The sequence below is a fragment of the Xenopus laevis genome, chromosome 4L, assembly GCF_017654675.1.
Source record: "Xenopus laevis strain J_2021 chromosome 4L, Xenopus_laevis_v10.1, whole genome shotgun sequence".
NCBI classification, from domain to species: domain Eukaryota; kingdom Metazoa; phylum Chordata; class Amphibia; order Anura; family Pipidae; genus Xenopus; species Xenopus laevis.
The window spans coordinates 154,637,663-154,663,803 of NC_054377.1; the positions used below are offsets into that span (position 1 = coordinate 154,637,663).

Sequence of the window (26,141 nt, forward strand, 5' to 3'; positions counted from 1 at the left end):
CCACAGGAAGATGTGGATGTTTATTGGCATGACCGCGGAGGCATGCTGTCAAGTCAACTTGTTCCACAGGTAGAGGAGCTCCTGCAGGTTCGGGGGCCTCCGGATATTTTAACAGTACACGTAGGGGGTAACGACCTAGGTTCAGTTCCCATGAGGGAACTCATCCATGCAATGAAAAGGGATTTGTTATGGTTATTGGTGAGGGCCCCTGAGTTGATTATCCTATGGTCCCAGATGGTGCCGAGGAGGTATTGGAGATATGAGCGGTCCCATACGGCAATAGAGAGAGTCCGGGTGAAGGTCAATATGGCCATTTCGAAATTCGTTAGGCAGCAGGGGGGAATTGCAGTGCGGCATAGGTTGTTGGAAGAAGGAACGGATTACCTTCATCAAGATGGGATACATCTGACAGATTTGGGTATGGATGTATTTAATTTCGGCCTGCGGGAAGGGTTGGAAATTGCTCTAGAGGTGTGGCGGGGTATACGGACTTGAGTGGGTTCAAGTCCGTATACTTTGGCGGGTCCCTGGCAGGTAAATGGGATGTTGAGGAATAAACTGATGTTATTCAGGATGGTAATGTTATGGGAGTTGTTAGTAAAGTCCTCTCTAAGAGCAAAGGGGTCTCTGGGAGGTAGTTCTGTTTATTGGGTTTATGGCACCAAATTAAATTGCGTACCCACCATGTTGGGAGAATTTGGTGGATGGTGGCCGGTACATTATAGTGGGCATTTTCTGGGTTAACTTGCCAGGGACTCAGGGTCGAACAGTTAAAATGTTTTGATGTATTAATATGTGCATGTCATTTTATTGTCATGTAATGTTCAATTGTTTAATACACTGTTTTATTTATGTATGTTCAATAAAGCTGTGGCCAATAAATTTATTTCCATTCGAAATTAAATTGGTGTGGGCGTGTTTCAATTTGGGCTTTAGGAGGTATTTGAAGGTGCAGAATGGGAATTTGCCCTTGCTCTTATCATGACACAAGAAGGACGAATTAGGGACTAGTTGCTTTGCATTTTTCTTACTCAGTTTTTCATGTTTTACCCATGAACTTGGATGATATCATGGGAAGGGGCCTCACTAATAACAACTTTCATAGACACCGTGTGAATTTACCCTTTTTTTTTTTTTTAAATGGTCTTTTCTAGTTTTTATTTGGTTCTTTTCTGTTTTTATACTTTTCTATACTTTTTTGTTTGATTTTGTTTTAGAGCAAACATTGTCCTGAGGAGCAAGGATTCCCTCAAATAGGAAAAGAATGACCTCAATAAAGTTCAGGTTGTCCACAGATACTATAGAGCCAGTATTAAACATGTTTTAAAACTTTGGTGGGGTAACTGGGCCAACAAAATAAGGGGCATATCTATCAAGAGTCGAATTGAGAAAACGTTGAAATTCTAATTCAAAAAGACCATTCAAAATGAAGTCAAAGGTTTTTTTTTTGGTCGAATGTTTGTTTTCGATTGAATTGGTCCGTATTCGGCTGAATATGAATCAAAGGAATAGCGAATTCAATTCAAAGTTTTCCCCCTCAAAAAATTTTCCACCAAGTCCACCAATTGACTCCAAACAGGTTCTAGGAGGTCCCCCATAGGGTAAAACAGCAATTTGGCAGCTTTCAGATGTCAAATGGTTGAAGCCAAAGTTGTAAAGAGACAGTACATCATAAATTTCGATATTTGAATTTCCGGATTTTTTTTTTCAAATTCGATGCGAATTTGGACTATTCCCAAGTCGAAGTACACAAAAAATAGCTTGAAATTTAAATTTTTTTCATTCGAAAATTCACCTTGACCTTTGATAAATCTGCCCCTAAGTGAATAGAAAGTCCATCAAGCAGATAAAAGAAACTGTAGCTCTGAATAGGTCGATACCAAGAACAGACAGAAGATGGTGACGCTGCACTTGTAACACACACTTAGCAATTCTCAGTGACAGAAGTTTCTGCCTTGGCAATAGTTCACTTTGACAGCAGAGGAACTTTTATCCAACCTGCGGTGTCAAAGCAGAGAAAGTCCTGAGTGAATTCCCGCAGTTATATTACTTAGCTGCCCTTTACCACCACCTTTACTTCAGGTTGCGCTTTTACACTTAGGGGCAGATTTATCAAGGATCGAATTTCGAAGTAATAAATACTTTGAAATTCTACAATCGAATGGCTTTACTTTGACTTCGAAAGTTTTTTCACCGAATTTGACTGTTTTGCGGTTGAAGTAAAATCGTTTGATCGAATGGTGAAATCCTTTGGATCACACGATTCGAAGGATTTCATCCATCGATCGACTTCCAAAAACTTAGAAAACTGCTCTAGAAGGTCCCTATAGGCTGACATAGCACTTCGGCAGGTTTAATTGGGCGAAGTATTGAAGTCGAAAGACAGTACTTCTTTTATCGAATGGTCGAATATTCGACCTCAGTGACTACACTGAGGGGCACATTTACTAAGCTCGAGTGAAGGATTCGAAGTAAAAAAACTTCAAATTTCAAAGTATTTTTTTGGGTACTTTGACCATCGAATAGGCTACTACGACCTTCGACTCGAACGATTCAAAGTAAAAATCGTTCGACTATTCGATCATTCAATAGTTGAAGTACTGTCTCTTTAAAAAAAACTACCTACTTCGGCTGTTTGAACGTACCAAGCACCAATGTTAGCCTATGGGGACCTTCCCCATCAGTTTTCTAAGTTTTTTTTGATCGAAGAAAAATCCTTTGATCGATCGATTAAAATCCTTCGAATTTTTACTTCGATCGATCTTAGTATTTCCGTAAAATCCTTCCAATTCGATATTCGAAGGATTTTACTTTGAGGGTCGAATTGGAGGGATTATTAACCCTCGATATTCAACCCTTAGTAAATGTGCCCGAGTGTTACTAACAGTTGCCTCTCTGCACATTACTATGGAGGAGACCAACTCATTAAAGGGGAACTATTGCAAAATTAAAAATTGGTACAAAGAATCATTACATGAAGTTATTAAAATGTCTAAAAAAAAAATGTACAGTTTTTAATATATTGCAGTAATTCTAGTGAATCCATTGGCGGCTGCTTCTCTCCTGTTGCTCCTGGTCAGCTCGACTTATAACAGCTCTGTCCTCTCTCTCTGATTGGCTGTCAGGGCTGTCACTCACAAACTCTGTAACACCAACATCAGCAGCTCCGGGTAGGGATGGGCGAATTTGACCCGTTTCGTAAAAAATTAGCCGCCAGCGAAATGTCGCCGACGCCCATTCAAGTCTATGGGCGTCACATCTTTTTTTTTTCCGCACAACGCCATACAAGTCTATGAGCGTCAAAATTTTTTTGTAGCGCAGCAAATTTTTTTTTTTCCGCACAACGCCATACAAGTCTACGGCGTCAATTCCGCAGTGAAACAAGGCGAAAAGATTCGCCCATCCCGAGCTCCGGGGCTTTGAAGGCTCAGTCGTTACTGTCAGTCTGTTCTCGCTCCTCAGTGATTGGTAGATGGAAAGTCTCTGGGACTTCGAGATTGAGACAAATTTCTCTTCGGATTCATTTAATTTTCATATTATTTGGCCTTTTGCATTTCTCCCAACTGTCCCGTTTTCTTTTCTTTTTTTTTCCTCAAAACATTTTAAGGGAAAGAAGAAATTCTTAAAAAACCTCTCCTTACTGATATCCATTATACAATAAGCAGTAAGATCATCTTTTACCCATAACTAATTGTACTTTTATTCCTAGAAAATCATTCTTTGTCCCTTTGTTTCAGCTTTCTCATTTATTGTTCCATCTCATCTACATGATCTCATAGGATTTTCTCAATTCCATTTAATACACAGTTGACGTATGTCTCTATTTTTTGAGAAGGGATAAGTCAGACTCCCATACGTTCCAGTGTATCATTGACTAGTGTCTTGCCGTTGCTTATAAGACGGAGGAGATGTTTTTTACAAATATGTTAACGTGAGCCAATATCTCGGGTGCATCTCCAACATATGTCCGAACTCTTTGGAAATATTTTGTTTAAAGGGATACTGTCATGGGAAAAAACATTTTTTCCAAACTGAATCAGTTAATAGTGCTGCTCCAGCAGAATTCTGCACTGAAATCCATTTCTCAAAAGAGCAAACAGATTTTTTTATATTCAATTTTGAAATCTGACATGGGGCTAGATATATTGTCAGTTTCCCAGCTGCCCCCAGTCACGTGACTTGTGCTCTGATAAACTTCAATCACTCTTTACTGCTGTACTGCAAGTTGGAGTGATATCACCCCCTCCCTTTCCCCCCCAGCAGCCAAACAACAGAACAATGGGAAGGTAACCAGATAGCAGCTCCCTAACACAAGATAACAGCTGCCTGGTAGATCTAAGAACAACACTCAATAGTAAAATCCAGGTCCCACTGAGACACATTCAGTTACATTGAGAAGGAAAAACAGCAGCCTGCCAGAAAGCATTTCTCTCCTAAAGTGCAGGCACAAGTCTCATGACCTGGGGCAGCTGGGAAATTGACAAAATGTCTAGCCCCATGTCAGATTTCAAAATTGAATATAAAAAAATCTGTTTGCTCTTTTGAGAAATGGATTTCAGTGCAGAATTCTGCTGGAGCAGCACTATTAACTGATGCGTTTGAAAAAAACGTTTTCCGATGACAGGATCCCTTTAATGTAGTTGGGGAATGGTGCCACCTAGTGGCTGGTGTGTAATTTATTTCCCTTCTTTTTGCTGCCCTGGAAGATTTAGGGGTTTACAAGCAGGATCTGATCCAATGTCAATGATGAAATTACACTGCTCCCATCTCTCTCCCACTCTTTCTGCGCTACATTCTTAAAAAGTGAGATATTAGTAATAATTTGTATATTGTCAATATTGATTTATTTCTTCTTTTCTTTCTAATACATTTTCCCATTTAGTGTGTGTCGTCTATTCCAATGTATAATGTTATTTTTACACTAATAATGGTTTAACTGATGATAATTCCACTGATACGACATCCCCATTTCTCTTGGATATGTACTAAAGGTATTCGATTATTTAATAACAAAGTCGCTTGTTCTTGTATTTCCTCCAGTTCTTGCCGTCTGTTAAAAGCGCCTGATTGTAGCCTGGGGTTGAATGAGGGATTATTCACAAGAGGTTGTAACATGTAAGGACTAGGGATAGTGATGGGTGAATTTATCCTGTTTCGCTTCGCCATGAAACCTGGTGAGAAATTTGCGAAACGTCGATTTTGTCGCTGGCTGTCATGATCGCCGCCCGGAGCAGTTCCAGGAGCTCTGGGCGGCGTGTCCTCCTCTGCCGGCGTCGCTCCCAAAATGGCGGCGCCCATGGCCACCACGTGGGTAGCGGCGCCGGTGCAATGACGCCTGCACGTCGACGTAAGGACGCCAGTGCCGTCACTTTGGCGACAAATTCAAATATAAAAACGCTACCAAGACGCCAGAATGGCGCCCAAGTATAGGAATCATTTCAGTGGGTTTCCTGTGTACTATTTTGAGACTATATCTTGTTCCTGATTGTTGCCTGACCTCTTGCCTGGACTCTGATTATTCTTCTGATTGTTCCTTTGGACACCGCGACTTGTGACCCCCTGGGGGGCTTCCTCCTCGATCCTGACAACCTCCCTGGTGGGAGCATCCCGGCTCCCTGACACTGGCGACAATTCCCCACCATCAAAGTTGACGCTGGCGCCCATTAAAGTCAATGGGCGTCTGTTTATTGTCTAAATGAGCGGCAGAACCATCGCTGGTGTTGGAAAAAACGTTGCAGCAGGCGTCGGTCAAAATGTTTTCGATGCCGGCGAATTTTCTCTGCTAAATCACGAATTTATTTGCTGGCGGCAAAACGGGTGAATTTGCGCCTGGTGAATAAATTTGCCCATCACTAACTAGGGATGAACTGAATCCGGGATTTGCAGCAGGATTCGGCCGAACTGAAACTGAATCCTGATTTGTATGTGGGGGAGGGAAATTGCCTGACTTTTTGTCACAAAACAAGAAAGTTAAAAACGGTTTCCCCTTCCCAACCCTAATTTGCATATGATTTGGTTCGGTATTCGTGAAGTTTTTGGGGGTTCAGGCAAATTGAAAGTAGTGGATTTGGTGCATCGCTAGTGAAATTGATGTTGTCGCTGTATCAGATCTTATAGTCGCGGCTCATCAGAGGATTTACTGTAATTGGTAAAGATTCAGGTTGTGCCCAAATAGTTTATCATTTTTGTCTAATTCTGCCGAGTCCTTTTTCTGTCGCTGGTCGTGTTTATTAACGAGTCACGTGGATTGAGAATCGAATTGAGCGTCTGACAATGTTAAACCCCCCCCCCAATCCTTTGTCTAAATATTCAATCCTACAGGGTTTAACTGCCCCTATACATTTGATTATCATCGGTTTAATTATTTTGAAAAACCCAATTGGTAAAGTTATTGGTCGTGTTTGTAAATAATTCATCAGTTATTGTATCAATGTCGTCTTTATTGTATTGTCCCAAATCTGTAAACACTTCATTTCCTCCATCCAATTCCTCTGCTAATAATTATAATAATAATAAATCTGTACAGTTCTCATATATTTCATCTAATATATTTCACCCCAAACATCTCATATTACTTGTGAAGGGGGGTTGAGGGATTTCCAATACATTAATGTGGCTTTTTTTGGCTGTAACTGATTCTAGAGTTGGAGCTGCAAATCCCCCATTAACCCCAACACACAGACAGACAGACACACAGACAGACAGACAGACACAGACAGACAGACAGACACACAGACAGACAGACACACAGACAGACAGACACAGACAGACAGACAGACAGACACACAGACAGACAGACAGACAGACACAGAGACACAGACAGACAGACAGACAGACAGACAGACAGACAGACAGACAGACACACAGACAGACACAGACAGACACAGACAGACAGACACACAGACAGACAGACAGACACAGACAGACAGACAGACACAGACAGACAGACACACAGACAGACAGACAGACACAGACAGACAGACAGACAGACAGACACAGAGACACAGACAGACAGACAGACATAGACAGACAGACAGACAGACAGAGTGAGTTCTGCTGAGTGAATATTGGGTAATGTCAGCTTTTCATTTAACTAGTGAAGTGCTGGAGCCCACAATCTCCGGCCAGGATCAGAATATATGGAACGTGGTACCAATTTCCACTCATTTACATTTGGGCCATTGATCTGATTCTATTTTTGCCAGGTGATAAGGGGTTAAGTAGACTGTCTTTAGGAATTGTATTTGGCTGAACCCGTCGCTCATAGAGAAGGATAGATTGACAGCTCCGTGACAAGTTTAAGAGAATTAGGGATGCACCAAATCCAGAATTCGGTTCGGGATTCTGACTTTTTCAGCAGGATTTGGCCCGGCCGAACTGAATCCGAACGATAATTTGCATATGCAAATTAGGGGTGGGGAGAAAAAACAAGGAATTAAAAAATGTTTTCCCCATTCCCACCCCTAATTTGCATATACAAATTAGGGTTTGCATTCGGTTCAGTATTCGGCCGAATCTTTCACAAAGGATTTGGGGGTTCGGCCGAATCCAAAATAGTGGATCTGGTGCAACCCTATAGAGAATCCTTCTATTTTTCTTCCTCCAGGTCGGGGATGTCTCTTGGTCATTTGTCCCCGTGTCTCTAGGGGGAGGGATCACAGACAGACAGACAGACAGACAGACAGACAGACAGACAGAACCAGGATAAATAGCTCTCGAGTGTCGTCACCTTCACGTTTACTCGTCTCATTGGAAACTGTAGATGGAACGTGAGGAGAACTTGCAAATACCTAAACATGACATGTGGCTGGGGGTTGCCCGTTGACTAGTTGCCACAGCTGACAAAGCCCATTGGGCTCTGCACAACAGGGAAACAGCAGAAGAAATCCGCCAGGCAGCTACATGGGCATCTCCCAACACATTCATCAATGTTTTTGCTTCTCAACCGGCCACGTTTGGCCAAAGACTTGTACAAATGCCGCGGGGTCACAGTGAATCAGTGAAATGAGAAATAAACGTTACGCACCAACGAGAGACACCGATTTTGTACATCGTCACGTCTGACAGGGGGAACGACTAGAGAAAAGGCAATTTATACTCAGCAGAAATCCTTGTCTAAGAGCAATTGTCAGTCCCACCCAGGCTGATTTTAGTTTGAGAACGGGACGTGTTTGTCACTATCTGTCCTGCCTGTGTCTCTTCTCCTTCTCTCTCTACCGTCTCCCCCGACAACTGAACTGACATGAGGAGGTGGAGCTACTTATACTTAGTGGGAGGGACCAGGAGCTGCAACACTCAATTCTCTGTCCCGCCTCCAGACGGGAATGAAGTCAAAACCCCCAAAGTCTGCCCTGATTTTCCCGTGAGTATAAAATCCCTTTATGGGTCATTAAAGGGATACTGCCATGGGAAAAAATGCTTTTTTTTTCCCCAAAATGAATCAGTTAATAGTGCTGCTCCAGCAGAATTCTGCACTGAAATCCATTTCTCAAAAGAGCAAACAGATTTTTTTATATTCAATTTTGAAATCTGACATGGGGCTAGACATATTGTCAATTTCCCAGCTGCCCCTGGTCATGTGACTTGTGCTCTGATAAACTTCAGTCACTCTTTACTGCTGTACTGCAAGTTGGAGTGATATCACCCCCCTCCCTTTTCCACCCAGCAGCCAAACAAAAGAACAATGGGAAGTTAACCAAATAGCAGCTCCCTAACACAAGATAACAGCTGCCTGGTAGATCTAAGAACAACACTCAATAGTAAAATCCAGGTCCCACTGAGACACATTCAGTTACATTGAGAAGGAAAAACAGCAGCCTGCCAGAAAGCATTTCTCTCCTAAAGTGCAGGCACAAGTCACATGACCAGGGGCAGCTGGGAAATTGACAATATGTCTAGCCCCATGTCAGATTTCAAAATTGAATATAAAAAAACATGTTTTCCCATGACAGTGTCCCTTTAATAAAGGGGCCCGGGGATGAGCAATTGAATGTTTGTATAATACCCCCCCTTAGGGCACATGTGGCCCCCGGGGCAATTACAGAGAAATTCAGATCACATGTGATGCAGGAGGGGGGGGGTACCAGACTATAGAAGGAAATAAAGTAACAGTAGCCGAGACTGATTTTGGGGGTCACTAATGTTCCCGTTATTGTAACAGACAGAGGCTCCTCCCCCCACGCCCATTGGGAAATAATGAGGAGCAGCAGGTCCCAAACATCAGCTTTATTGTTGTGCAAACGGGTCAGTAGGTTGTGTCTAATAAATAGTGTGCGGGGTCAGTTAGAGGGTGCAGGGAGTTCCTCGTCGGCTCCAGACAGATGCATGAACAGCTCCCCGAGTTCCCCCACCTCTGCATCAGGGACCCCCCGCTGCTCCCGCTCCTCAATGAAATCCCACAGGCGCAGCGAATTGAGAAACTGCAACGAGGAAACAGATTCACTTATAGCTCCTCCCCCAGACACCCAATGATTATATATATATCTATATACAGTATATACACCCAATGATTATATATATCTATATACAGTATATACACCCAATGATTATATATTTATCTATATACAGTATATACACCCAATGAATATATATATGTATATACAGTATATACACCCAATGATTATATATTTATCTATATACAGTATATACACCCAATGATTATATATTTATCTATATACAGTATATACACCCAATGATTATATATCTATATACAGTATATACACCCAATGATTATATATATCTATATACAGTATATACACCCACCCAATCATTATATATATATAGTTCATCAGCTGGAGCACTCATGTAATACATAAGAACCGCCTTGGTGCTGGTTACTGGTATTATGGAAGACAAAATGCTGAAAAAACCGCACTCATAGAACTTGTAAGGTGCAAAAATAGAAACGTTTATTAGACAACGTTTCGCTCTAATACTAGAGCCTTCCTCAGGTGGTCTATTTTTGCACCTCACAAGTCCTATGAGTGCGGTTTTTTTCAGCATTTTGTCATATATTTATATATATATACACATACAGTATATACACCCAATGATTATATTTATATATATATATATATATATATATATATACACACACACAGTATATAGACCCACAGACCCCCCACTGCTCTCACCCGCACGCTCCCCTCACTCCCGAGTTGTTTCCGTGGTTTCTCAGGTTGCGCCCGGGTCCCGTCGGGATACGAATGTAAATACAGACATTTGCCCCCAAACGGACACGTCCCCCGACCTTGATCAAAGTATTTACACAACTTCTTCCTGCAACACAAAGAGAAATGTTATTTCTACACAGTCAGTATAATATATATATATATAACACATGTAGCAGATATACAATATATATATATAAGATGTAGCAGTCAGTATGGGGGATGGGGGATGAGACAGTGTTTGTGGGTACAACTCACCCCATTCCCTGCTTAAAGGCCTCGATCAGCTCATCCTTTTTGCTTTGATCTTCCACCCAATAGGCACTGGGGATGACAAACTCGGAGATGACGCGACATTCTGGGCACGACCTGCAACACAGGAGCCAATCAGTAGAGACCCGCCCCCAGCACACGCCTACACTAGAGAAGTGGCAGCAGGAGGGCCCCTGCCTACATTGTGACATCCCCCCGGGTCACAACTTGCACTCCCAGTGGCAACACACACTGACTGTTACTTATATTAAAGGGGAAGTGTCCCTGTGAGAAATAAAGTGCAGCAGAATTAGTGGGTGTTGCTCAAACAAACAGGCCGTCAGTCCCCAAACCCGTGTTTGTCCAAGTTCTGTGCTTGTGTCAGACATATATAATGACTGAGGGGCACACGTATGAACAGGGGAGTTGCACCCCTCAGCAGTGTGTAAATACGGGGTACACCTAATGCCACGCACACAAATCCACCCCAGTGTTGCTATGGCGACAGCTCCCGGTCAGGGTGGCACTTACTTAATGACAGGATTGTCAAACTGGCGGGCGCATCTCCACTGGCGGATACAGGTCAGGCAGTAGGTGTGGTTACAGTTGGACAAGATCCCGAAACGTCTCTGGGCGGGCGACTGTTTCTCGTAGACGCGCTCCATACAGATGCTGCACACTCTCCCCTCACTCGCCTGCACTGCAAAGGCCCTCTCCATGTCCAGCTCAAAGTTCTCCATGCACAGCTGGGGGGAACACAGGGTTAATGCCCCCCGTACATCACACTGACCCCCCCCATGTATTAGTCACACCCACCTTCTCATGGTCCCGCCTCTGCTCCTGGTCGTGCGGATGAAGAACTTGGAGGCCACAGATCTCACAGGCGTCGCCATGGAGATAGGGGCAGCTGTCGCCATAGTGACACTCACCAGCCTGGGCAAAAGGGCACAACTGCTGGGGGGCCCCAGGATAGGAGGCGGGGTCTTGGCTCTCGTCCAGCCCAGTACAAATGGCTTCCAGGTATGAATGGGGCTTGGCCTCCCCCTCACTCCCCTGAGACTCAGTGATGCAGCCGGGCTGGAGCGCAGGATCCACAGATGCACCGCACAGATCTAATGAACAGCGGGGGGAGTGGTCAGTGCCCCTTCCTATAAACCCTGCCAACGTACTTATAAGTGTGAGCTCAATGGGTCACTTCTGCATCATCACCACCTGTCACCCCCAGATTTAATGGAGCCCTAATAACAAATGTCAGACTGAGGGGGAGCTGGAGGGCCCCACAACTAGAGAACTGCAATCATTGCTGGGCTGGAGGGCCCCACACACGGCTACACAACTCACCTCGGTCCCTCAGTACAAGGGTTTTCTTCTCACGTCTCTGGGGGGCAGGGATTGTGGGGGGCACTGCAGCTTCCTGTGCCGGGAATAGTGGAGGGGGGCTGAGTACGGGCGACATCTCTTGCGGAGGGATAAACACGGTTCCGTTACACGGCTTAACATGATCATACCTGCAGCAGGAAAAGTGGGAGGAGCTTACACACACTGACACAGGGGGCGGAGCAATGTTACTGTGCGACACACATGGCAGCTCTAATCCCCAATCAGATCACTTGTGTTGTACAGGGAAGGGCTCAATCTCCCGCATTGTAATAAAGGGGAACAGACACCCCTAAACTAAAGGCTTGCAGCCCCCATGGTCACATGACCCGGAATTCTGTACTTGACAAAGGGCCCAGTAGAGGCTGAAACGTTGGTTCTTTTTGTGATCGAAATAAACACCGAACACGGATTCAGTCGCATCAGTTGCGCCACAGGTTTTCGTTTTGTACTGTCAGCCAAAGCCCCGCCCCCCCGACATTTAGGAGATGATCCTGAGTCAGCGGGAGAGAAGGGGGTTCAGGGGGGACAGAGAGATATTTGCAGGGCTGATCCAGTAGGAGGACATTCAGTGTAATACCCAGTACCACTATACACTCCTTACCTGCAACGCGTGCCGTACGCACACTGACCCCTCAGGAAGAAGCGACACACAGTGGAGGGTTTGCTTGTGGCCAAGTCATGAGAGAAGAGACAACGACTCCCCTCCCTGCACACGCCGTGTAGGAAATACCTGCAAGAGACCAGAACCAGCCGTAACCATGGAGACAACACTCCCACCTGCTGAATCACCTGCAGTCACTTGGTGGCGCTGTTCTACTGCCAACCTATAGGAAACACTGCCCCCAGCTGCTACTGGCACAACATGGTACTGCAACTCCTCATCTGTCACACGCTCTGCACCAAGCCCCTCCCACAAATAACCCTACCCCCTATAAAGGGGAGGAGCCTTCATGCTCATATGTGTAGGGACCTCCCAGCAACTAATGCTGTACCCTGACTTCTATCTGTATAAATACAAATATACAGAGAAGGAATGTTCTGGGCACATACTGTACTGTCTAAGGGAATCAATATGGCACCTCCTCCTCCCATATGTATAAATACAAATATACAGAGAAGGAATGTTCTGGGCACACAATAAGCTATACCCTCATACTGTACTGTCTAAGGGAATCAATATGGCACCTCCTCCTCCCATATGTATAAATACAAATATACAGAGAAGGAATGTTCTGGGCACACAATAAGCTATACCCTCATACTGTACCGTCTAAGGGAATCAATATGGCACCTCCTCCCATATGTATAAATACAAATATACAGAGAAGGAATGTTCTGGGCACACAATAAGCTATACCCTCATACTGTACTGTCTAAGGGAATCAATATGGCACCTCCTCCCCCATATGTATAAATACAAATATACAGAGAAGGAATGTTCTGGGCACACAATAAGCTATACCCTCATACTGTACTGTCTAAGGGAATCAATATGGCACCTCCTCCTCCCATATGTATAAATACAAATATACAGAGAAGGAATGTTCTGGGCACACAATAAGCTATACCCTCATACTGTACTGTCTAAGGGAATCAATATGGCACCTCCTCCTCCCATATGTATAAATACAAATATACAGAGAAGGAATGTTCTGGGCACACAATAAGCTATACCCTCATACTGTACTGTCTAAGGGAATCAATATGGCACCTCCTCCTCCCATATGTATAAATACAAAATATACAGAGAAGGAATGTTCTGGGCACACAATAAGCTATACCCTCATACTGTACTGTCTAAGGGAATCAATATGGCACCTCCTCCTCCCATATGTATAAATACAAATATACAGAGAAGGAATGTTCTGGGCACACAATAAGCTATACCCTCATACTGTACTGTCTAAGGGAATCAATATGGCACCTCCTCCCATATGTATAAATACAAATATACAGAGAAGGAATGTTCTGGGCACACAATAAGCTATACCCTCATACTGTACTGTCTAAGGGAATCAATATGGCACCTCCTCCTCCCATATGTATAAATACAAATATACAGAGAAGGAATGTTCTGGGCACACAATAAGCTATACCCTCATACTGTACTGTCTAAGGGAATCAATATGGCACCTCCTCCTCCCATATGTATAAATACAAATATACAGAGAAGGAATGTTCTGGGCACACAATAAGCTATACCCTCATACTGTACTAAGGGAATCAATATGGCACCTCCTCCTCCCATATGTATAAATACAAATATACAGAGAAGGAATGTTCTGGGCACACAATAAGCTATACCCTCATACTGTACTGTCTAAGGGAATCAATATGGCACCTCTCCTCCCATATGTATAAATACAAATATACAGAGAAGGAATGTTCTGGGCACACAATAAGCTATCCCTCATACTGTACTGTCTAAGGGAATCAATATGGCACCTCCTCCTCCCATATGTATAAATACAAATATACAGAGAAGGAATGTTCTGGGCACACAATAAGCTATACCCTCATACTGTACTGTCTAAGGGAATCAATATGGCACCTCCTCCTCCCATAGTATGTATAAATACAATATACAGAGAAGGAATGTTCTGGGCACACAATAAGCTATACCCTCATACTGTACTGTCTAAGGGAATCAATATGGCACCTCCTCCTCCCATACGTATAAAATACAAATATACAGAGAAGGAATGTTCTGGGCACACAATAAGCTATACCCTCATACTGTACTGTCTAAGGAATCAATATGGCACCTCCTCCCATATGTATAAATACAAATATACAGAGAAGGAATGTTCTGGGCACACAATAAGCTATACCCTCATACTGTACTGTCTAAGGGAATCAATATGGCACCTCCTCCTCCCATATGTATAAATACAAATATACAGAGAAGGAATGTTCTGGGCACACAATAAGCTATACCCTCATACTGTACTGTCTAAGGGAATCAATCAGGGCACCTCCTCCTCCCATATGTATAAATACAAATATACAGAGAAGGAATGTTCTGGGCACACAAATAAGCTATACCCTCATACTGTACTGTCTAAGGAATCAATATGGCACCTCCTCCTCCCATATGTTATAAATACAAATATACAGAGAAGGAATGTTCTGGGCACACATAAGCTATACCCTCATACTGTACTGTCTTAAGGAATCCAATATGGCACCTCCTCCTCCCATATGTATAAATACAAATATACAGAGAAGGAATGTTCTGGGCACCACAATAAGCTATACCCTCATACTGTACTGTCTAAGGGAATCAATATGGCACCCTCCTTCCTCCCATACGTATAAATACAAATATACAGAGAAGGAATGTTCTGGGCACACAATAAAGTTACCCTATACTGTAGTCTAAGGGAATCAATATGGGCACCTCTCTCCCATATGTATAAATACAAAGTATACAGAGAAGGAATGTCTGGCACACAATAAGCTATACCCTCATTACTGTACTGTCTAAGGGAATCAATACTGGCACCTCCTCCTCCCATATGTTATAAATACAAATATACAGAGAAGGAATGTTCTGGGCACACAATAAGCTATACCCTCATACTGTACTGTCTAAGGGAATCAATATGGCACCTCCTCCTCCCATATGTATAAATACAAATATACAGAGAAGGAATGTTCTGGGCACACAATAAGCTATACCCTCATACTGTACTGTCTAAGGGAATCAATATGGCACCTCCTCCTCCCATATGTATAAATACAAATATACAGAGAAGGAATGTTCTGGGCACACAATAAGCTATACCCTCATACTGTACTGTCTAAGGGAATCAATATGGCACCTCCTCCTCCCATATGTATAAATACAAATATACAGAGAAGGAATGTTCTGGGCAACAATAAGACACACAAGGTCTCACACAGTCTCAGCTCATCACAAGTTTCTTTACTACTTCAAAGAAACCACAAACACATGTGACCACACTTTATGGCTCCTCCCACCTGCAAGTCACGTGTTTGATGCTCATTGCCGCTCTCGGGTTGGTACAGTCGGTTCCCGTGTTGTAGGTCTGGGGGCGGCTAAGTTCCCTCCGCACCGACTGTTGCGCCGGTTCTAGGCCCGCTGTGATGTCACTAACTGTGCAGCACTACCGGAAACGACACTTCGCGCTTCCGTTCTGGCACTTCAACAAAGCTCGGTCCGCATCGTGCGTCATTTCCGGCTGGGACGTGATTGGACTGCACTCGGGGCGTGAATGGAATATCTGGGTGGGCGGTTACGTGACTCCTCCCAGTAATACGTGAGGTCAGAGAATGCGGCTGATTGTGCTGAGGGGACAAATGTAACTCGCTGTGTGGGACCCGCGCATTCCTGTCACTGAGGCACCGACACTGAAACACTGTAGCCTCCCCCGCACGTACTTCTACCGGCTCTCCTGGAAACAGACGCTCTGACTTCTCATTGGCTGCACTTTCTCCTCCTTCCACTGCAGCACTGGATAGAATTACAGGAGGAGGAGCAAGAGGAAGTGGATAGAATTACAGGTGGAGCAGGGAGTGGATAGAATTGCAGGAGGAGGAGCAAGAGGAAGTGGATAGAATTACAGGAGGAGGAGGAGGAGCCGGAGGGAGTGGATAGAATTACAGGAGGAGGAGCAAGAGGGAGTGGATAGAATTACAGGAGGAGCAGGGAGTGGATAGAATAACAAGAGGAGGAGCAAGAGGGAGTTGATAGAATTACAGGAGGAGGAGCAGGAGGGACTGGGTAGAATTACAAGAGGAGAAGGAGGGACTGGATAGAATTACAGGAGGAGGAGGGACTGGATAGAATTACAGGAGGAAGAGGAGGGAGTGGATAGAATTACAAGAGGAGGAGGGAGTGGATAGAATTACAGGAGGAGGAGCAGGAGGGACTGGGTAGAATTACAGGAGGAGGAGGGAGTGGATAGAATTACAGGAGGGACTGGGTAGAATTACAGGAGGAGGGACTGGATAGAATTAAAGGAGGAGGAGGGGGGAGTGGATAGAATTACAGGAGGAGGAGGAGGGACTGGATAGAATTAAAGGAGGAGGAGGGAGTGGATAGATTTACAGGAGGAGCAGGAGGGACTGGGTAGAATTACAGGAAGAGAAGGAGGGACTGGATAGAATTACAGGAGGAGCAGGAGGGACTGGGTAGAATTACAGGAGGAGAAGGAGGGACTGGATAGAATTACAGGAGGAGGAGCAGGAGGGACTGGGTAGAATTACAGGAGGAGAAGGAGGGACTGGATAGAATTATAGGAGGAGGGAGTGGATAAAATTACAGGAGGAGGAGGAGGGACTGGATATAATTAAAGGAGGAGGAGGGAGTGGATAGAATTACAGGAGGAGGAGCAGGAGGAACTGGGTAGAATTACAAGAGGAGAAGGACGGACTGGATAGAATTACAGGAGGAGGAGCAGGAGGGACTGGGTAGAATTACAGGAGGAGAAGGAGGGACTGGATAGAATTACAGGAGGAGGAGCAGGAGGGACTGGGTAGAATTATAGGAGGAGGGAGTGGATAAAATTACAGGAGGAGGAGGAGGGACTGGATATAATTAAAGGAGGAGGAGGGAGTGGATAGAATTACAGGAGTAGGAGCAGGAGGGACTGGGTAGAATTACAAGAGGAGAAGGACGGACTGGATAGAATTACAAGAGGAGAAGGACGGACTGGATAGAATTACAGGAGGAGGAGCAGGAGGGACTGGGTAGAATTACAGGAGGAGAAGGAGGGAGTGGATAGAATTACAGGAGGAGGAGGGAGTGGATAAAATTACAGGAGGAGGAGGAGGGACTGGATAGAATTAAAGGAGGAGGAGGGACTGGATAGAATTACAGGAGGAGGAGGGAGTGGATAGAATTAGAGGAGGAGGAGCAGGAGGGAAGATGTATGATTCGCTGGTGAAGTTCAGTCACTGTGGGCAGGACATTTATTGCCAGTCTGTGCCCCAGCAGTGCCCTGTGTGTGGGGGGGCAGCCGTGAGCTCGTGGAGACTGGAGGAGGCGCCGGTCACTATTCCCAGTCCTATAGTGAATGGACACACTCAGCGCTGCTCCTTTGTACTGAAGCCCACGCGGGGCCACTTCCTCGGGTGAGTCAGGAGCTGGTGTATGGAGTGCAGGAGGGGTCACACAGTAAGGGCATCATTTAATCATTGCTTCTTTATCCACCTGCTCTGTGTGGGGGTGGGGCTTTCTATTGTTTGCACCATGCACAAGGCATGCTGGGACATAGGAAACAATGGAATGACTAATAGAGTGCAACCCGTCAGGACAAGTAACAGTATCACCCCAAGCGTCTGTGTGTACTGGCGGCAATTGTTTTGTGATCATGTGGGGCCCTCAGGCTTAGTGGTGACTGGGGGGCACCTAAAGGATTATTCCTCTGCCCATTGACTGATGTTGATCTTTTTGTTTTAGGGATGAGTGTAATGGGGTGAGACGCACCCTCTGTATCTGTAGCACCAAATAGACTGTGGCGCTGTTGTACCTCAGGCCTATGGGAAACACTGGCAGGTGTAGGATAGTGGTGGGAAGTGGTACTGCAACTGGTCTTCTACATTTACACACGGGAAATCCTGAATGTGACCTTTTTGTACTCACAACACATTGTAGTGTCGGCTTCTACTGAGAGACAAGTTATAGAACACACTGTGTATCCACAAGCAGCCAATCACAGTGAGTCTGGAGTGTGACCCACCCAGTGTGCAGCAACTAAAGGCCAACTATTCCCCTTATTCACAGAGTAATAATGTCGCTCTTTTGTCTTTTAGGGAGTACGATGGCAGCGCAGATCTCCATGTTGGGATCTCCAGTTCTACAGGTGCGTTATTTCCTTATAATACATGAGTGATACTCAGAGTTCCCTGTATAACTCAGCCTGCAGCCTTGTGTCTTTATATGGTCACAGAACAACCCCTCAGTGACTTCTAATATCCTTATCATTTACAGTAGGGGGTACATTATCCCTTATAATACATGAGTGATACTCAGAGTTCCCTGTATAACTCAGCCTGCAGCCTTGTGCCTTTATATGGTCACAGAACAACCCCTCAGTGACTTCTAATATCCTTATCATTTACAGTAGGGGGTACATTATCCCTTATAATACATGAGTGATACTCAGAGTTCCCTGTATAACTCAGCCTGCAGCCTTGTGCCTTTATATGGTCACAGAACAACCCCTCAGTGACTTCTAATATCCTTATCATTTACAGTAGGGGGTACATTATCCCTTATAATACATGAGTGATACTCAGAGTTCCCTGTATAACTCAGCCTGCAGCCTTGTGCCTTTATATGGTCACAGAACAACCCCTCAGTGACTTCTAATATCCTTATCATTTACAGTAGGGGGTACATTATCCCTTATAATACATGAGTGATACTCAGAGTTCCCTGTATAACTCAGCCTGCAGCCTTGTGCCTTTATATGGTCACAGAACAACCCCTCAGTGACTTCTAATATCCTTATCATTTACAGTAGGGGGTACATTATCCCTTATAATACATGAGTGATACTCAGAGTTCCCTGTATAACTCAGCCTGCAGCCTTGTGCCTTTATATGGTCACAGAACAACCCCTCAGTGACTTCTAATATCCTTATCATTTACAGTAGGGGGTACATTATCCCTTATAATACATGAGTGATACTCAGAGTTCCCTGTATAACTCAGCCTGCAGCCTTGTGCCTTTATATGGTCACAGAACAACCCCTCAGTGACTTCTAATATCCTTATCATTTACAGTAGGGGGTACATTATCCCTTATAATACATGAGTGATACTCAGAGTTCCCTGTATAACTCAGCCTGCAGCCTTGTGCCTTTATATGGTCACAGAACAACCCCTCAGTGACTTCTAATATCCTTATCATTTACAGTAGGGGGTACATTATCCCTTATAATACATGAGTGATACTCAGAGTTCCCTGTATAACTCAGCCTGCAGCCTTGTGCCTTTATATGGTCACAGAACAACCCCTCAGTGACTTCTAATATCCTTATCATTTACAGTAGGGGGTACATTATCTCTTATAATACATGAGTGATGCTAGTGACATATAACTGGGAGGGAGGATGATATGGATGAGATTTGGGCACAGGGATGTTACCCATCATGTTGTGTCTCATTTGGAATCCTGATGCGCAGCTGTTGGGGGTTGAATTGTCTGTGCAGGGGATGTATAGTGTGGGGGTTACACAGCATGATATTTGCTACTCTGATATTATGGGATGTCCTGTAACCATTGGGCAGTGCTATAGTGATACTCAGATAGTGTTGAAGGCAGAGGTGCAGGGAGTTGTTCTTTACATGGACTGGAAGGTTCTGGGATTCTCTAATAATGTGATTGGTTTGCTTCTCGTCTATCAAATGAATGTGTTGCTTTTTGGGGCTCATTATCCCCCCAGTATTGTATAAAAGCCACAGGGTGTTGAATTATTGGGCACAATGATGTGTATGTACAGAGGCAGGAGGATTGTGTGTGTATATTGTGTATTAGTGATGTGCGGGTCAGGCTTTCCCACAACCGCCCGCAACCTGACCTCCCGCCCACCTGAGCCCGACTTCCAGGTCTCTTTTATAGACCCGCGCTGATCCACCCCAGCAATGACGTCCCAAAAGGGGCGGGGCGAGAGGTGCGCTTTACCCGGAAAGCGGAAGGCGGCATTTGGAAGGTCGCGGACGGGGAGAGCAGTAAGAAGAGCTCAACCCGCACCCCCGCACATCACTATGGTGTATATATGTTGTGTATGTGTAGTGCTTGTGTTTATTGTGTGTCTGTATATAAATATTGTGTGTGTATTGTGTGTGAAGATATTGTACACAGTAACACAGTAAGTAAGATTGAAAAAAGACACAAGTCCATCAAGTTCAACCTTTTAGTTTTTTTTTTTTTAACTAACTGCCAGTTGATCCAGAGGAAGGTGAAAAACTCTATTGTATCAGCCTGTACCCCTGATTCACTTCCCAGCTCTCCCTGTAACACCCCTTTCCCTCCTCTAATCTCATTGGCTCCCTCCTGTCTGCTGGGAGGAGCTACTGGTGAATAAAGCATCCGACCCTTCCTTGTACCTATCTAATGTATCAGCCTGTACCCCTGATTCACTTCCCAGCTCTCCCTGTAACACCCCTTTCCCTCCTCTAATCTCATTGGCTCCCTCCTGTCTGCTGGGAGGAGCTACTGGTGAATAAAGCATCCGACCCTTCCTTATAACTATCTAATGTATCAGCCTGTACCACTGATTCACTTCCCAGCTCTCCCTGTAACACCCCTTTCCCTCCTCTAATCTCATTGGCTCCCTCCTGTCTGCTGGGAGGAGCTACTGGTGAATAAAGCATCCGACCCTTCCTTGTACCTATCTAATGTATCAGCCTGTACCCCTGATTCACTTCCCAGCTCTCCCTGTAACACCCCTTTCCCTCCTCTAATCTCATTGGCTCCCTCCTGTCTGCTGGGAGGAGCTACTGGTGAATAAAGCATCCGACCCTTCCTTGTACCTATCTAATGTATCAGCCTGTACCACTGATTCAGGGAGACAATTCACTGTAACAAACCCCTTCCCAATATTTAGGCGGAACCTCTTTTCTTCTAATCAGAATGGGTGACCTTGTGTCAGCTGGAAAGACCTACTGGTAAATAAATCATTAGAGAGATTATTATATGATCCCCTTATATATTTATACATAGTTATCATATCACCCCTTAAGCGCCTCTTCTCCAGAGTGAACATCCCCAATTTGGCCAGTCTTTCCTCATAGCTAAGATTTTCCCTTTACCAGCTTAGTTGCCCTTCTCTGTCCCCTCTCTAATACAATAATGTCCTGTTTGAGTGATGGAGACCAAAACTGTAGGGCATATTCTAGATGGGGCCTTACCAGTGCTCTATACAGTGGGACCCCCTCCTCCCGTGACTCTCTGCCCCATTTAATACAAGTCAAGACCTTATTTGCCCTTGATGCTGCTAACTGGCATTACTTGCTACAGACAAGTTTATTATCTACAAGGACTCCAAGCTCCGTCTCCATTATGGATTTGCCTAGTGCAGTCCCATTAAGGGTATAAGTGGATATTGTTACATCCCAGGTGCAGGACTTTACATTTATCAACATTGAATCTCATTTGCCACTTAGCTGCCCAGATTGCCAGTTAGTCAAGATCCTGTTGCAAGTGCCACATCCTGGATGGAATTAATTGGGCTGATAGTTTTGTCTCATCTGCAAACACTGATACATTATTTACAATCCCCTAAGTCATTAATGAACAAGTTAAATAAAAGTGGCCCCAATACTGAGCCCTGGGGGACCCCACTGAGAACCTTACTCCAAGTAGAGAATGTCCCATTAACAACCCCCCTCTGTACCCGATCCTGTAGCCAGTTTCCTATCCATGTGCAAACGACTTCATTAAGCCCAACAGACCTTAGTTTAGAAAGCAGTCGTTTGTGGGGCACAGTATCAAACGCTTTGGCAAAATCCAAATAGATCTACTGCCCCCCACTGTCCAGAATCTTACTTACCTCATCATAAAATGCAATCAGATTAATCTGACATGACCTATCCTTCATAAAGCCATGCTGATTGTTGCTCATAATGCCATTATTTTGAATGTGATCCTTCAAATAATTTGCCCACCACAGATGTCAGACTTACTGGCCTATAATTGCCAGGCTGAGATCGTAATCCCTTTTTATATATTGGAATACACTCTCAACCTGCATCTTTCTACTATTGATATTTTTTAAAAACTTATATATGTATATTGTGTGTGTGTGTATATATATATATATATATATATGTGTGTGTATATTGTGTGTGTGACTGGTGAATGTTTCTCATTACAGGTATGGTGTATCATTACAATGAGAGTGGCACACACAAGGATTCGGTGGGCTGGGAGCAGACTGTGAGTGTCCCCCTGGTGCCAGCACATCACTATTCCCTCCTACACCAGTGGGATTCTTATTTAGAGGAGTTCTCAGCAGCAGATCACTGGCACCCACACAGGTACCTCTCTGGGAAATAAATAGTATATGTCATTCTACTGACCCTCGTGTTCTGAATGATAAAGTACTGGGGCCATTCTACACCACTGACATATTGTCCAATCACAGACTCACACAGGGGAGTGTATTTCCTGGTACTCGTGACTGTCTCTACTTCCTTTGCATTGGGAGTGTATTTCCTGGTACTCGTGGTGACTGTCTCTACTTCCTTTGCACAGGGGAGTGTATTTCCTGATACTGGTGTGACTGTCTCTACTTCCTTTGCACGGGGAGTGTATTTCCTGGTACTCGTGTGACTGTCTCTACTTCCTTTGCATGGGGAGTGTATTTCCTGGTACTCATGTGACTGTCTCTACTTCCTTTGCATGGGGAGTGTATTTCCTGGTACTCGTGTGACTGTCTCTACTTCCTTTGCATGGGGAGTGTATTTCCTGGTACTCGTGTGACTGTCTCTACTTCCTTTGCATGGGGGAGTGTATTTCCTGGTACTCGTGTGACTGTCTCTACTTCCTTTGCCCGGGGGAGTGTATTTCCTGTTACTCGCACGGGGGAGTGTATTTCCTGGTACTCATGTGACTGTCTCTACTTCCTTTGCATGGGGAGTGTATTTCCTGGTACTCATGTGACTGTCTCTACTTCCTTTGCATGGGGGGGTGTATTTCCTGGTACTCGTGTGACTGTCTCTACTTCCTTTGCATGGGGAGTGTATTTCCTGGTACTCGTGTGACTGTCTCTACTTCCTTTGCCACGGGGAGTGTATTTCCTGGTACTCATGTGACTGTCTCTACTTCCTTTTGCACGGGGAGTGTATTTCCTGGTACTCGTGTGACTGTCTCTACTTCCTTTGCACGGGGAGTGTATTTCCTGGTACTCGTGTGACTGTCTCTACTTCCTTTGCAGCGGGAGTGTATTTCCTGGTACTCGTACTGTCTCTACTCCTTTGCCATGGGAGTGTATTTCCTGGTACTCGTGTGACTGTCTCTACTTCCTTTGCACGGGGGAGTGTATTCCTGGTACTCGTGTGGACTGTCTCTACTTCCTTTGCACGGGGAGTGTATTTCCTGGTACTAGTGTGATGTTCTCTACTTCTTGCAACGGGGAAGTGTATTCCTGGTACTACGTGTGACTGTTCTAACTTCCGTTTGCACGGGGGATGTATTTTTCCTGGTACTCGTCGTGAATGTCCTCTACTTCCTTTTGCACAGGGGGAGTGCATTCTGGTAACTACGTCGCGGAGCGCACATTCCACTGCGATTAACTCGTCTAGCAGTGCACTGAATGAGTCTCCTTGACCCTTCCGCATACAATTCGCCACGCCATCACGAGTCTCGCTGTATTTACTGTACTCGGTGACTGTCTCTACTTCTTTGCACGGCGTGGAGTGTATTTCCTGGTACTCGTGTGATGTCTTACCTTCCTTGCAACAGGGGGAGTGTAGTTTCCTGGTACTCGTCGTCGTACATCTGGTCTATCTACCTTCCTCCTTAGCACGGGCAGCATTAGAGTAATGCTCACTTCTTCACTGTTACTCGCGTGAACACACGTCTCGTCGCTCTGACCTCTTCTCTCTGCATGGCAGGCGGAGTGCCCCTGCGTATACTTTCCTAACTGACGGCATGTGATCCAGTTCCTACTTCTCATTATGCCACGCGGGGAGTGTATTTCCTGTACTCATCGTGGACTGTCTACGCTGCCTACTCCTTCGCACGGCGGCCGATGTAGTTTCCTAGAGTAGCGTGCATGCGAGTCTCTACCTCTCCTCTTGCCATGGGCGAGCTGTATCATTCTCTAGGCCTGTACTCATCGTGACTGGTCTCTACTTCCGTTGCATCAGGGAACATGGGTGATGGACGCAAGTTGCATTAACCTCCTTCATACGTTCGCTGCGTGCACTCAAGGACTGAGCTGACATACCGACGGCACGGCGCCCACGCTAGTGAATCGATGCGGTGATTGTGTCTACACTGGTATGAGGAAGGGCATACACAACCTGCATCGTAACAACCTTTTGCCTTCCTCTGAGTCTTGCACCTAAACTTCCGAAGTGCTGCGGAACGGCCTGCCACTCGAGAAGGAGCCAGTCTCCAGCGTCTCAAGGAGCTAATGTTTCCACTGCGCACGGCTTTGATCATCTAGGCCCCAACACTACCGATACGGTTCCTCTCTCAAACTATTCGGTCCAGCTGCCTCCAGAGTCTCGCCCTCGACCCTCGCGCCCATCTACGCCTCCCTCCCCACTCACAGCCAATAGTGTGGGATCAGCCAATGGGAAAGGAGCTGCTCCCAGCCGGGGGGTATTTGTACCCCAAGTGATGCACAAGAGCGTTTGTACAGTTGAGGGGTGAAATGTCTAATGAGAATGAGCCTGTAATCATGTCACCCCCATATTTATATTTGTCACACACTGAGGATAAAGTCATTTCCAAAACCTGTTGCTCGTGTCTCTGTTGTGCACCTGCAGTTCTGACTAGTGCACTTCCACTTATTGCTCCAGGGGTCCCGCCCCCCACTCAGCTCTATCCACTGCTGTAGCAATATTTACCCACAATCCCATTCTATTCATGCCTGGGGGAGGGGCAGAGTGTCAGCGGTGGAAAGGGGTTGTTACCACTTTAAATCCAAGCTCCTCCCCCATAAAGTATAGAAAGAGCAAATAGATGGAGGGTGACAGTTGTGTGACTGGGGGGCAGTACAAAGCCCAATTAATTCCATCCAGGATGTGGCACTTGCAACAGGATCTTGACTAACTGGCAATCTGGGCAGCTAAGTGGCAAATGAGATTCAATGTTGATAAATGTAAAGTCCTGCACCTGGGATGTAAACAATATCCACTTATACCCTTAATGGGACTGCACTAGGCAAATCCATAATGGGAGACGGAGCTTGGAGTCCTTGTAGATAATAAACTTGTCTGTAGCAAGTAATGCCAGTCAGCAGCATCAAGGGCAAATAAGGTCTTGACTTGTATTAAATGGGGCAGAGAGTCACGGGAGGAGGGGTCCCACTGTATAGAGCACTGGTAAGGCCCCATGCTAGCGAATCATTTGCCCTACCAGTTTTGGTGTCTCCATCACTGCAAAACAGCGACATTATTGTATTCCACGAGAGGGGCACAGCAGCCACAGCCGGCAAACCTAGCTCGGTAAAGGAAAATCTTTAGCCTCAATGAGGAAGCACTGGCCAAATGTCGGGATGTTCACTCTGGAAGGTAAGAGGCGCTTAAAGGCGCGTCGATAGTGAATGACATGCTATAAATAGTATAAGGGGATATGCATCACAATGATTAATAAAATATATAAGAGGCGATATGATCACTAGTAGAATAAA

The 26,141-nt window shown here is 45.0% G+C and overlaps 2 protein-coding genes across 2 annotated transcripts; one reads left to right on the top strand and one right to left on the bottom strand.

Annotated features, from left to right (window-relative positions):
• Window positions 1-9,210: 9,210 nt before the first annotated feature.
• Window positions 9,211-15,983, bottom strand: mkrn2.L (makorin ring finger protein 2 L homeolog). Its single transcript, NM_001096637.1, is given in 8 exon segments — window positions 9,211-9,419; window positions 10,134-10,278; window positions 10,428-10,538; window positions 10,953-11,167; window positions 11,238-11,533; window positions 11,763-11,929; window positions 12,403-12,531; window positions 15,786-15,983. Coding segments are annotated over 8 exon segments (1,230 nt in total). The 5' UTR covers window positions 15,812-15,983; the 3' UTR covers window positions 9,211-9,278.
• Window positions 15,984-16,801: 818 nt separating this feature from the next.
• On the top strand, window positions 16,802-23,010 carry LOC108704013 (MKRN2 opposite strand protein-like). Its single transcript, XM_041591023.1, has 3 exons — window positions 16,802-17,900; window positions 18,582-18,631; window positions 22,653-23,010. Exons 1-3 carry the CDS (start codon window positions 17,695-17,697, stop codon window positions 22,832-22,834), a joined length of 438 nt encoding a protein of 145 aa, XP_041446957.1. The 5' UTR covers window positions 16,802-17,694; the 3' UTR covers window positions 22,835-23,010.
• Window positions 23,011-26,141: the final 3,131 nt, after the last annotated feature.

What these genes read in the sequence shown, in the direction of transcription:
- LOC108704013 (XM_041591023.1), top strand. Translation starts at nt 17,695, where the DNA reads ATGTATGATTCGCTGGTGAAGTTCAGTCACTGTGGGCAGGACATTTAT. An exon ending in ACGCGGGGCCACTTCCTCGG is followed by an intron (nt 17,901 to 18,581) that starts GTGAGTCAGGAG and finishes TTTGTCTTTTAG; the next exon opens with GGAGTACGATGGCAGCGCAG. An exon ending in TGGGATCTCCAGTTCTACAG is followed by an intron (nt 18,632 to 22,652) that starts GTGCGTTATTTC and finishes TTCTCATTACAG; the next exon opens with GTATGGTGTATCATTACAAT.